Source organism: Phaenicophaeus curvirostris, chromosome 26 (genome assembly GCF_032191515.1).
Source record: "Phaenicophaeus curvirostris isolate KB17595 chromosome 26, BPBGC_Pcur_1.0, whole genome shotgun sequence".
Lineage (NCBI taxonomy): Eukaryota > Metazoa > Chordata > Aves > Cuculiformes > Cuculidae > Phaenicophaeus > Phaenicophaeus curvirostris.
This window is the reverse complement of record NC_091417.1, coordinates 4,409,756-4,423,428: the sequence shown is the minus strand read 5'-3', so window position 1 is coordinate 4,423,428 and position 13,673 is coordinate 4,409,756. Positions and strand designations below refer to the sequence as shown.

The following is a 13,673-nucleotide window of genomic DNA, read 5'->3' as shown; positions in this document are numbered from 1 at the left end:
ACACGAATACCTCAGAAATTTTGGTTTAAGAGAAGTCCTAAATCAGCACCTATTGGCAGGTAATATTTGATATGTGGCATCAAGAAATAACTTATAGCCCAAGGGATTTGAAGAGCGTTCATACAGTAGCTAGCAGACTGTCCCACTGACTCACTTCTTCTGCAAATGAACGACGACCATCAAGCAATGTCAGAGCAGAGATGTGGACACTCGGTTCATCAGCTGTGCTTCCACGCTTCCTGACCTGCTGGTGATGCAAACGCGCAGCACAAGGCCAAGAGCTGCCACAATGCCAGTGAATCAGAAGGCATTTCTCCACCCGAGACTCCGGAGGCATTTTAATGCTCTCCATCTTCACTGCAAAGACTATTATTTCAAATTCCACAACAGGAAAAATGAAGGTAGCCGGTAACAAGGCATCAAAGAGTGTGTGCGTGTTGAGAATCACCTTTTCCTCAAAATCAAAGAGAACCATTGAAAGGAAACAGCACATTATTACAAGTCCACTTCCAGAGAAGTGACCATTTACAGAAGACCCTAGAAGTGTCCTTTATAGATTACATCAGCGCTCCAGCTAGCTGTACGTCCCCATTCCTGAAAGCTGAAAGATCCCAGGACAGCACAGAAAGGTCTTGTTAAAAATCTGGTGAGAAGGAGCCAGAATCAGACTGAACGTGGCAGAGAGAAGAGAGAATATCACCCCCCTCCTGCTAACAATCCTCATTTCTTTTTTGTAGCAGCGACACTATTTTAAATGTGACACTATTTTAAATGCAAAAGATCTGCCAGTCCAAGAAGTGCTGGACAGGCAAGCAAAGATCTTAAATTGCAGGGAGTAGACTGCACATAACTGTGCTCATCTGTGCGCAGAAAGCAAAGATGACGTGAATTCTGCCCTGAGCTGAGAAAGCAAAGCTCTGTTTACTGCTTTAAAAGACACGTATGTCTGTAAATGCACTAATGTGGATGTGAGGAGGGAGGACGCTACCCAAGCAGCTAGAAGAATTTTTTACATCAACTGCATAGAAAACTATCTTACAAAATGGGGTTTAACTATGATTTTAACCAGCGCACCAAATTAGCGCTACGGTGGAAGCACTAACAAGGCAGCATCTCTAAGTGAGTTTGGACTCATAAGTCCAAAATTAATGTAGCACTAGGTCCCCACACCCCATCCTGAAGTTTTCCATCAAGCAGAATCAAAACAGATTTTCCAAATAGCCAACAGGTCCCTGGATATTTTCTTGGTTCTTTGGAGCAGATATACAATTAACACTCAGTGCCTGGCTTTGTCAGTCATGTTTCCTAAGGCTGGAATAAGAAAAACACCCCTAATGTGAAAGTCAGGGCATCAGTGAATGGGTCTGAGACATGTTTAACATTAAGAGATATGGTAATTGCAGTCAAACAATTCACTTATTCCATGTACGACATGCAGGGTCCCAAACGGACTCTGTCCAATGCTGAGCAGTTCCTCTTGGCTCACTGCACGATCCTGGCTCCATTTATTCCCTTTTCTAGCCTGGAGGATGAAACTGGACAAACAAGCACCAGGGCTTCAGCCATCTGAGAAGGAAATTTGGTACATGAAAAGCTGCAGTTCCCTGCAATGAGTGTGCTGGGACATTCACAGCATGTATGACCCTCCCCTGACAGGAACAGGGAGAACCACACAACCGCTCATACAGTGCCGAGCATTTGCACTGCAGAATAAAATCCCCAGGCCCTTAGCAAGCAGCCACACAAGTGGGCAGCAATGTCAGGAACCCAGCAAGAGACGACTTACTAACCTTGCACGGTATCTCCTGCAGCGTGATCCTCCAGGTTGGGGGTGGCTCCTACACCCGCCTCTTCAGCTGGTCCCAGTTCAGGGAAAGAACAGGAAAAACATGATCAAAACAAGAATTAAGTTTAAGTGCGTGTCTGGAGAATTTATTTACCTCTCCGCCCATCAGCGCTGTGTTACGAGCAGCGTGGTATCAGAAAGGAAATCAGCCCATGCTGATCTAGTTAGATTTATTCAGCCTGTGCTGTACCAGACCGGAGGAGTGTTTCACCCACTTGCACATCCCAGGGGGGCAGGTTAGCACAAGCTCCTTTAGGTAGAGGTGTTGAAAACATGCTGTTAAGGAGCAGGAAAACGCATGGATTGATATCCCCTCTGCTGCCCACACCTTGGGTCTAGCAGCTAGCCGCATTCACACAAATCTCTCTTACCTCAGCCCTACGTCCTTGGTGTCTCCTGCCTAACCTAGTGAAATGAACTCTGCCCAGGCTATTCGATACCAGTAAACCCCAGTCTGGTAGAAATCCAACACCACAGGAATACCAGTACCTTAGAGAAGCAGTTTTCTTCATAGCAGTGATGGTTTGTCTCCATCAGAATTTTTTCAATTTATTATACAACTACTTCCAACAGGCTCAATCAATTATATTCGCACGCAGCAGCTCTACAGTCAAACTAGGATTTTCTGTTCTCCTCCACTTTTTTTTCCAAAGAGTTCAGGACACGCTGCTTCTTCCTGGCTCCCTGGTGCAGTCAGATCTTGAACAAGAGACTGTGCATCCTTGCTCACAGGCAAGATGCTCTGTTTCAGCCCAGGGGACTGGAAGCAGGACAGTTTGTCTGCCCGAGGGAGCACATTGTGGGCTTGTTGCAGCATTCAGGCATTGGCAGAAGCTCATTTCCACTCACTGCCTTTCTCAGGCCCTGACTGATGCTTCCAGAAGCCAGTGGCTCCTGCGTAGGGGACACATTTTTCCCATAAAGATCTGACTCTCCCAGGAGCTCCTGCTCTCTTATACACACACAGCACTGCTGCAGCTCACTCCCTTCTTCCTCTGCCTCTGAAAGACCACCACCCCTCCCTGGAAAACCAGGCCCACGTGCAGGAATTCCCCACAGGCTGAATTAGCCACTCCATTTCCTCTGCGTTATCCTGAAAACACGCTGGCACACACAGAACTGCTGCAGTGGCCTGGTTTCACCCGCTGCTCCGAAGACAAAGCATGGGCTGGGCTGAGCGAGAGCGCCAGTGAGAGAAGCAGCAAAGCCCTGTAGTGATCACCTCACTGCAACACAGGCTGCTGGCAGAGCAGCAGAGATTATCACGATCTGCAGGCAAGCACTTAGCCTGGAGATGGGAGGTGAGGCCGCCACAGAGACACCAGATAGGAAGATTGTCAGATGAGGAGCTAAGAAAGAGAGAATAAAAGGCTGCAAGTTTTCCCCGTGATGGAGGAGGCAAGAGGACACCCGTAAGCTAGGGAATTAAAGGTTTAGGATCAGTGGCACAGAGCCCTGTTGGAGGCTCGAGGCCAGGGGTGTTGCCCAGCATCAATACTTGGCCCAGTCTGGTCCAGCATCAGCATCAATGCCCTGCATGAGGGGACTGCACGCTCAGTAAGTTTGCTGATGACACAACACTGGGAGGAACGGCTGATCCACCAGAGGCTGCTGTTCAGTGAGACCTGGACAAGCTGGATAGATGGGTGGAGAGGAACCTCATGCAGTTCAACAAAGACAAATGTACAGTCCTTCTCCTGGGGAGGAACGACCCCCTGGACCAGTACAGGTGAGGGACTGATCAGCTGGAAAACAGCTCTGCGGAGAAGGACCCGGGAGTCCTCATGGACACCAAGCCAACCACGAGCCACCAATGGCCCCTCATGGCCAAGAAGGCCAAGGGAATTCTGGGGTGCATGTAAAAAAGTGTGGCCAGCAGGGCAAGGGGGGTTCTCCTCTCTGTTTTGCCCTAGGGAGGCACCATCTGGAACCTTGTGTCCAGTCCTGGGCTCCCCAGCTCTGGAAAGGCAAGGAATGACTGGAGAGAGTCCACAGAGATGATGAGGGGACTGGAGCATCTTCCTTAGGAGGAAAGGCTGGGAGACCTGGGTCTGTTCAGCCTGGAGAAGAGCAAACTGAGAGGGGATCGCATCAGTGCTGATCCATTTCTGACAGGTGAGGGGCAGCAGGAGAGGACAGACTCTGTGTAGTGGCGCCCAGCAACAGGACAAGTACCACTAGACACAAACTGGAGCACGGGAAGTTCCACCTGAACATAAGGGAAAACTTCTTTCTTGTGTGTGATGAAGCACTGGAGCTGGCTGCCCACAGAGGGTGGTCTCCTTCTCCAGAGACATCCAAACCCACCTGGATGCACTCCTGTGCAACCAGCTGGAGGTGACCCTGCTTTAGCAAGGAGGTTGGACTAGAGGAGGTCCAGAGGACTTTCCTAACCCCGACCATTCTGTGGTTCTGCGATTAATTATTCCTGCAGGCCATGGAGAAGAAAGAAGCACACATCAGCAGCAAAGCATGCCTGCGAGAGGTTTTGCGGTGTTATTTTCATGCATTAACCAGTCTAGCTCTCTGCTCTGTCTGCATCAAGAGATGAAACTGCACCTTGGTCTCCCTCACCTGTGGTTCCTTCTGGAATCTCCCCGTGTTGTTCGACACCACCCTGATCCTCGTGGTCTCCTTCCTCCACTAAAGGTGCTGTGGCATCTGAAAAATAATGCAGCTTTCACAGAGCCGTTGAGTAGCAAAATCCTGTCGGCGCCAGGGCATGCCTGAAGAACATTTTGCTCAGAAAAGCACCTGACTCCCTCCCTTGAGTCAGTGCTTGTGGAAGGAGACAACCCAGCACGACAGAGCAAAGCCCATATTGCAGGGATGCCATGAGCCTCCCGCTCTGCCACACAGACCACGTCTCCAGCATGGAGCAGCTGAAGGCTTTAGCATGAACGCTGCCTGAAAAACACACATCTGAAGATAGCTATTGATGCCTGATCTACACGCACAGCAATGCTGTCTGCGCAGGGACGTCACCAGTCTTGAGCAGAAGAGGACAGCTCCCACGGGATATCCACAAAAGCACCCAAACACTCCAACTGCATCACACTCAGGGCAGCTCTGAGACCCGGCTCCATCTACCAGAGGGATGCCAGCTCACCACAACAGTCCCAATCCACCTGGAAAGAGGGATAACATCCCCTTCCACACCAGCCAGGTTTTATGTACTGATTCCTTGAGCCGTATGTGCAGGAACAGAGCCACTTCTCAGACAATCATCTGGCCTGCACCTCCAGCGGGACAGGGCTGGAACTGGTCAGCATCTCCGTCCACCTTTCTTATAGATAAATTTTGCAATCTGATGTCTTTACCTGAAGTCTCCAAGAGGCAGATACTTGGGATTAAAGCAGCCAAAGGAACATAAACTGCAGTTAATTAAAATATAACTTAAAGATGACCTCTAAGGTCTCCTCCAATCCAAACCAAAATGGTGAACAAGTCTCTAGATGGCTTTGGAATTAGATTCTTTCTGCAAACATGGTATTCAGGCAACTCTGGAGCAGCATGAACATGCCTTGAGCCCTACCAACATGACTTCTCCATCAGCACAAAGTCTTGTTTTATATATGGACTCTGCACATTTTATCACTCCAGCACAAACCATGCTGTACTAATGAACACATAAATATGGGACAGGGAAGAGCTATGAGGGACAGCTACCTCTTGAAAGGGAACCAGCCGTGCTGTCGGTATCTCAGGGGAACATGATGACAAAAACCTCTAGCCCTGGGAGCGCACAACATGGGATTGCTCCCGCCTGCACCGAGCCAACAGGACCCTGCAGTCACTCTGTAAAAAGCCTTCAGGAAGCAAACTGCAAGCAACTTCCTGAGCTATAATAAACACTTCACCTTCTCTTGCCTTCTAACCCGTTCTCCACCTTTAAAGCTCATTATCCCATTCTGCAGCAAAAGTGACTTGTGATGAGACTAATGAAGAGCTTTTATCCAAGAGGGCAGACACTCCTCCTGAGAAACCCCACTAGAACACAGTCCAGCGAGTCTTTTGGCAAGGATTACCACGCCCCATCCATCATGGTTTCTGAGCAGTAAGTCAAAGAGCTCCCACCTTCCGTAGTTGGGGTGCTCTTAGCGTCAGATGTTTCAGAAACAGGCTCATCTGATCCATCATCGACTGGTATCTGGAGGGGATAGCCTGGAAAACATTCAAATACTTAGGACAAGTCCTTGGCTATGAATTATGGCCTGTGCATTACGATTGCCCAGATCCACAGCAGCAAAAAACTGTAATTGGAAAGTACAGAACACCTGAACTAATAAGCAAGCAAAGCGTGAAAATGCCAACCGAAAGCACCAGTGTCATCGCCAAAAGGAACAAGTGGAAGCTCAACAGCAAAAAAGAAAAGCCCAGTGAACTGGACAGCTAGGAAGAGCAAAGCATGGCACAAGCAGGAAAAGAGATCTTAGCAACATAAGCAGAAAAGATGTATAGTCGCTGTGTCACTGTTGTTCTCTGTCATTTCTGGAGCCTTCAGCCTCCCTCCCTCAGGGTGCTGAACATTTCCACGATGTGTTTAATTCTCATCATGGCAAAGCTGCCCATCTTTGTAAGGGTTGGTGTAGCACACCACGTGCTGTGCCAAGACTGGTTGACAAAGGTCATCTTTTGGAAGAGCAGGGCAAGAGGCGTAAGTCTCCCCTCTGCAAGGAGTATGGGCAAATAAAATAATGAGAACTGTAGAAAATAACTTGGAAAAGAAGATTCAAACTAAGATAAATAAAATCCCTCTGAGCCTGTGATGTGCGAAGCTGAGGCTACAAGCTGAGAGGAGCTATCAGACTGAAATGCATTATAGAACCCGGGATGAATGGATGCTGTGGATTCTCTCCAGGACAGACAATCCATTTATCTGGTGTAAGCTGTGTTCAAAGCATCTCAGGAAAAGAAAATTAAGATGATGTTTATGTGGAGCATAGCCAGGAGTGAGTCCCACCAGGTTTGTGGCCATTATGTGGGTTTCCAAGCTCAATTTTGGAGCATGGCGGAATGAGAAAGGAAAAGCTCCTTGAGAAATGCAGGTCTGAAACATGGGGCAAAAGGTTCTTGCATGGCCCCCACACCCCAAGCTCTCTGTTCAGCTCCCCCCATCTCACTGTGCAGGTGAGAAAAGCAAGCAGCAAGCAGCATCCTTGGGCTGTGTCTCCAAACAAAAGCAGTGCTGTATTTTTATAGTGAATAGGAGTGAACGCAAACACACGTTTGCAAAGTTGCAGCAGCAAGATCGTCGCTGGCCCGGATACTGGGGGCCGTTCTGCTCTTGCTGGGCAACGATATCAAACAGCAGCATCTCCCTATGACTGTGAACTTCAGAGCATCACATGGCTACCCACTGCCCAGCAGCTGCAGCCAGCCGATCCAAGGAACCTTTCAGACACACACACCACCTCCTCCTGGCTGCCCCAAGTCCCCCTGCTCCCACCCCTGGGTCATTCTCTTAGCGGTGGGCAGGACAGGTCCTTTACACCAACTCCTCCTGGAGATGCTCACCTGATGGGATGTGCTTCTCCTGGCCAGTTGCGTGATCCTCCATCATGGTGATGTCCTCACGCTGTTCCGCCGTCTCTCAGCGAAGTTACCTGGAAAGGAGAGTAAAACCAAACACCCATCAGGCAAAACCTGACACAGCGAACCTTCCTCCAGACTCCAGCTGGCGCACTTCCATCTGCTGCTCCTCAAGACAGTTTTGGCACGTCAGCCAGCTTCCAGGAGCATTTAAACATCCTATTGCAAGCCAATAGCCAAGAAGAGGTTTTGGCCACCCTAAGAATCTATCTGCTTTGTTTCCCTTTGCTGAGCCCCGGAATGACACAACTGTATGTGGCGAAGCTCACAGCTTACATGTTACTTACTGGGTTTCACACAGGCACTGAAACATTCCCTGGATCATCCAACGCTAGCGCCTCCGAATCCACCAGGACCGTGTTTTGTCCACAGCTATCACACAGAGGAGGACAGCGAGAAGGGGGTGGCAAGAGGCCAAATGGGGATCTGAAAGGGCTGCTGCAGCCAGAGCTCTTCAGCAGAACAGCACCAAGCTCTGGGCACAGCTCACAGCAACCCATGCTCAAAGGACAGAAGAAACATCACCAATGCATATGAATGAAAAGGAAATGTGGATTTTGCATAGAAGACATATGAAGGAGCAAACGGTCCTTGTGGACAAAGGGAAGGTTTAACTGCTTCTGCACAAGCAAAAGCACGTGCCAGTCACTGCACCCATCAGAACAAGGACATAGGTGACTCCTGCCCAGATGCAACATCAAAATTCCACAGGTTTTTTAAGCAGTCCATCCAGGGGCACACAGGACACTGCTCAGCCACTGTTTTGTCACCACCAGTCCCTGGGAGCAGCGTGCCAAGTGCAGCCACACAGCTGCTGCGCGCCCCAAGCTCTGCACTGGCTGATTCAGCCAGCGATGATACACACATCAGTTCAAAAGCAATCCAAGAGCAACATACAGGGGCAAACCTGGGCTCTTCAGAGACTGATTTCTTGGCTCACAGAATCTGGGCCAGGCACTCTCAGAGAAGAGGGTCTCGCTTGGCTGAGGGTCTGAGTGGACAGTGTGGCTGCTCACCCTTGAACCCTTCCTGCAGTGCTCAGAGAGCCAACCCCACGGCACAGAGTGAGGCACTGTGAATAGCTCTGGATACTGGAAGCAGAAAGCTGCTAAAATTCAGTCATTTTCCTAACTTAACCCTATCTGCAAAAGGAAAGGAAGTGACCAACAAACCTTACCTGTTTCTGTGGAGCAGGGACTGTTTCTCCTTATTCTCCACGTTGGTTGGGCAGACATTGCTTTTAACTGACTTCCTAATAGCTGATATAATTACAGCCATTGGCAGTGATTAATAAACAGCTATTACTGTAATCACACATTTGCCATGACCGTCAGGGAGGAATGAACCCAGCAATGAAGCTCAGGCTACCAAAGTGAACTCGTGTGGGTTTGTTTGCCACAATATATTAGCTGGATATATCCAACTATGCAAGAGAAACTCCACTGCCAGCAACCAGATCTCTCAGCTGGCTTTTTTAAAGCCTTAGCAGGATGACTGTGCAATTTAATTTCGGCCTTGGACAGCTACAAAGCCATTCAACAGAACTATAACAAGTTAAGCTCAAGAACTAGCCCTGAAAGGAAATCATCCACAAAAATAGGCCCCGCTTAGTTCACTAAACATCTACAGATACTTACATCCTTGCTTCCCAACGGCAGACCCAGAGGCAAACCACCCACAAATTTGCTGTTCTGGACTGCAACGAGGCTTTACTGCTAACTGCTCCTCATTCTGCCTCTTTTTCTGTCTTCCCAATTAGCAACTCCCTGGGAAGACACATTTAGACCCTTCTTGCCTCTGGACAAGATTTTCCTGGGACACTATTCAGAGAAGATTTGTAGCCCGATGGCGAGTGAGCTCGCATACCATGCCAGGGGCTCATCAGCTGGCTTTGCACAGAGCACCTGACACAGCCAGACCTTCCTCTTGTCCTGCAAACAGAGCATTCGGCATCTGTGTGGCCCTGGCATGAGAGCAGAGGGCCGTGATTCAGCAGAGACAGAGGATCTGCTGGCGGGTGTGTGGGGCTGCCCGTCACCCTGCCAGTGCCAGGGCTCCTCGGCACTCAGAAACAGCGTCTGCTTTCCAGAGAAGCCGACAATCCTGCTGTCTGCTGGAGCTTTGCAAGGCGGCTGTTAACACTGCGCTGCTCACAGCTGGACACACAGCTCCTGTTCCCACTGAGCTCCATGCACTGCAGGGTTCAGCCGCCTCAGAGCTGAAAGGAGCACAGATGTGCTCCGGAGGATGCAGCCATTAATTTTTCAGGGACAAGAGAGAAAGAGCTGTCTTTTCTGTTACAAGAAAAAGAACATGATGAAAAGCGACAAAGATCCATCAAAAAAAACCACTCAACGGTACCCTGAAAGCACCTGAGACCTGGCTGCAGCTTATAAAACATCCTGGACACTCATTTATTTGGCCACGGTGATACTAGGGGCTGCAGTTTGCTGCAGAGAGCAGAAGCATCTCCCAGCAGATGAAGTGCAGTGTCCTCCACATGCCTGCAGCTCAGCAGGCAGAGGAGCAATCACACCATAGAATCATAGAATCACCAGGTTGGAAAAGACCCACAGGATCAGCGAGTCCAACCATTCCCACCAATCACTAACCCATGTCCCTTAGTGCCTCGTCCACCCGTCCCTTAAACCCCTCCAGGGAAGGGGACTCAACCCCCGCCCTGGGCAGCCTCTGCCAGGGACCAATGACCCTTTCCATGAAATATTTTTTCCTAAACCTCCTCTGGCAGAGCTTGAGGCCATTCCCTCTCGTCCTGTCCCCTGTCCCTTGGGAGAAGAGCCCAGCTCCCTCCTCTCCACAACCTCCTCTCAGGGAGTTGCAGAGAGCAATGAGGTCTCCCCTCAGCCTCCTCTTCTCCAGGCTAAACACCCCCAGCTCTTTCAGACGCTCCTCTTGTTCCCCAGCCCCCTCACCAGCTTCGTTGCTCTTCTCTGGACTCACTCCAGAGTCTCAACATCCTTCTTGTGGTGAGGGGCCCAGAACTGACCCCAGGATTCGAGGAGCGGTCTCACCAGTGCGGAGTCCAGAGGGAGAAGAACCTCCCTGGACCATGCCTGAGCCACGGCGTGGAGCCGTCAGCGGTGAGAACAAGAGCTCCTCAAACTGGCAGGAGCCAAGGGGCACGTGGGGAATCCACCTCCCATGCGGTCTCCACAGCACCCTGCTTTCAGCTGAAGAAATGACCATTCAACAGAGACCCTTTCTCCAAGCACTGCAGCTCCTGAAGCAATTCTTGCAGCTTGCCCTCCAAGGCCTGGCAGGGTTGAGAATTAAACCCATTAGAATAGGGCTGATGACATTTCATTAGCGTCAGATAAGCAAATAAATAACATTAAGCACATAAAGTGACTCAATGGGTCAGTATAGGTGAGGCTCCAGCACTGTTACCTCTAAGCCGTGAAGCTCTGCCAGCAGAATTTGAAATACCCAGACTATATAACCACACAGTCCTGTCCACAACAGCATCTCTAAAGATGTTTTATGCCTCTTCAACAGATGCTGAACTCCCTTCTCTTCCTCTTTCTTTTTAATCCATTGCAGACAACAGTTAATTGCCCGTATGCAAACACCTTCTTATTCTAGTGGGAAAGTCTTCGCTTTGCTTTGTGTCTTCACTCAGGTAATAAATTAATATGACTAAAGAGAATTTAAATCTTATTAGAACTGCACATTTTAGATTAGACTTTTTAAACAAAGATGGTCTGAAAATTGCGCATTTGAAAAACTACTTAGAATTTTGAAAAAAGTCTGTAATGATAACCCTGTTTGGTTTTTGAGTGAGGGAAGGCGAAATCCCTCTTGGGGAAAAACATAACATTAAGGAGGGAAAAACGTCCTAAAAAACTGTAAAAGCAGCCCCACCTTGAAGCAATGTCTCAGTCATGAATAATGACGCCAAGGAAAGCTGCGCAGAGATAAACTTCAGCAGCACCACCTGCACGGCAGATAAAGCACAAACCCTTGCAAGAACCTTATCCATTTTCAGCAGGACTGTTCATCTCAGCCGCAGCCGCTATCTGAAAAGCAGCAGCCTATCCCATTGCTAACAGCTCCTCCGAACCACGCGGTTTTCAAACCCGCAGCCTGCCTTTCCAGAGAGGAGGCGCAAGGAGCTGTGCACCAAGGCACATGAGGAGTCGAGGAGGGGGTAAAGGTTTTATTGCTAGGAGCAGGAGAACCAGGCTGGTTTCCAGAGCGGCAGCACAGGCTCAGCCCATCTGGACCGCTGGGTTTGCAACCAGATCTCTTCATAGAATCACAGAATCATAGAATCACCAGGTTGGAAAAGACCCATCAGATCATCGAGTCCAACCATTCCCATCAATCACTAAACCATGTTCCTCAGCACCTCATCCACCCGTCCCTTAAACCCCTCCAGGGAAGGGGACTCAACCCCCTCCCTGGGCAGCCTCTGCCACTGCCCAATGACCCTTGCCATGAAAAATTTTTTCCTGATGTCCAGCCTGAACCTCCCCTGGTGGTGCTTGAGGCCATTCCCTCTCGTCCTGTCCCCTGTCCCTTGGGAGAAGAGCCCAGCTCCCTCCTCTCCACAACCTCCTTTCAGGGAGTTGCAGAGAGCAATGAGGTCTCCCCTCAGCCTCCTCTTCTCCTCTTCTTCGCGGCTGGGTGCGGGGGTTACCAGCCACACATTGGTAAGAAAACAGAGGAAGGAGAAGTTCCAGCAGAAGGCACAATGCTTTGAGAGATACTGGTGGATTCGCACACTCTGGTACTCATCGATGGGTCTTTCCCACCAGCCACAAAACACCTAAGCAACCACCCACCCCATTTCCAGGCAGAAGCAGGGTAAAGCCTCCTGGCTACTGGGTCTGGTGCTCACCTGCAGCAGCGTCTGCCCTCTCCGTTATTTAATCAGTAAGGGCAGCAAGCACCTGCTCTTGTTACTTGAAAATGAAAACCCTACAAACATGAGCTATCTAAGTGTTACCTCTGAAAGGTGATCAAACACAAACAGAGTTTTAAAGAAAGCATCACTCCATCTAAATTACTTAATTAAAATAGAGTGACAGCCTTGTGAAATAACATCAGCCTGAAAGGCTGTTCATAATTCATAAGCAAGCTCCTTCTCATCTCCTTTGTGTACTTTTCCAAGTGCTGTTTTTCCAAGAAGCTGGCGGAGGAAGGAATACGGACTGTGATCTCATTAACTGCAAGCACTGCCTAATCTGCAATGAGCAGGGAAATTACACAGAGTTTCAAGTTATCTAGTGTAGGGGCTGGAAAAGCTTCCTTCGGGTTTCAAAGACAAATGCCTCACAAAAACAGACTCCAAAATGCATCCTTCTTCTTCCCCTCGAAGCAATGAGATGCCCCAACTCTGTACAAACAGCATCGAAAGGGAACACAGGAGCCAAGTCCAAAGACACAAGAGCCAAAAGCACCAGCTGTAAAGAGCCTTTACTAACCAAACCTCTGTTAACCAAACCTTTACTAACCAAACCTGCTGCAATAAAGGACGGGTGGATGAGGTGCTGAGGGGCATGGTTTAGTGATCAATAGAAAGGGTTGGACTCGATGATCCTGTGGGTCTTTTCCAACGTGGTGATTCTATGATACGACCGCTGGGGTCAACAGCGGGCGAAGGGCTGCAGTGCTCGCTTGGGGCTTGAGAAGAACCAGGGGTTACTCACGTGCTGACAAGTTCCTCAGCACTGCTGAGAATTAGACTAACAGAATTTGCCATCTCAAATCAGCTTAGGCCCAGCTCAGCAGCTGCCTCCAAGCAGGGCGGCAATTAGGAGACCAGATTATCCAGGCACACAACCCACGGCCTGAGCTGGACTCAGGAGATGAGAAATGGTTTTATCTGCACGTCTCTTCTCTGCCCATATAAAAGGGCACCACAAATGTGGCCCCTTCCAAAAACTTGAGGGAACACACAGAAGTGTTCTACAGTGTAATAGTATTAACCCTAAATCTTGCATCAATTGCCGCTGACAGAAGCACAAGGTGGTTTTCCAAAGACATCACTATTCCCACCTTCCCTGCAACACGAACAGAGGCGAAAAGGCTTGTCAGGAGTAGGCTGGGGACCTACTGCGTGGAAGTAGGGCTCACACAGGCACCAGGATCTACGTGCTGCCAGCTGCACTGCTCTCCTTCAGGCTGGGCTCTCTGGAGCCACGATTGTGTAGAAAAACCAGAGGAAGCTCCTTAGAGAACTAGACCTCACCCATTGCCTCTCCTGCTGCAG

General features: G+C 49.4%; 1 protein-coding gene across 16 annotated transcripts in view; it reads right to left on the bottom strand.

The window, feature by feature from the left end:
• Positions 1-13,673, bottom strand: part of MAPT (microtubule associated protein tau) — a 47,594-nt gene that overhangs the window by 21,209 nt on the left and 12,712 nt on the right. For 13 of the 16 annotated variants that reach the window (XR_011339160.1, XR_011339161.1, XM_069877284.1 and 10 more), the window contains exons 2-5: positions 7,364-7,452; positions 5,924-6,010; positions 4,421-4,507; positions 1,791-1,856 (exon numbers count right to left, since the gene is read on the bottom strand). Coding sequence is in view for 14 of the 16 variants with exons in the window: in XM_069877284.1 (XP_069733385.1) it covers positions 1,791-1,856; positions 4,421-4,507; positions 5,924-6,010; positions 7,364-7,409 (286 nt within the window). In the remaining 2 variants the exon portion in view is untranslated. Of the gene's footprint in view, positions 1-1,790; positions 1,857-4,420; positions 4,508-5,923; positions 6,011-7,363; positions 7,453-13,673 lie in introns of those variants that run through there. The other 3 variants (XM_069877288.1, XM_069877294.1, XM_069877296.1) reach the window with 2 other exon arrangements.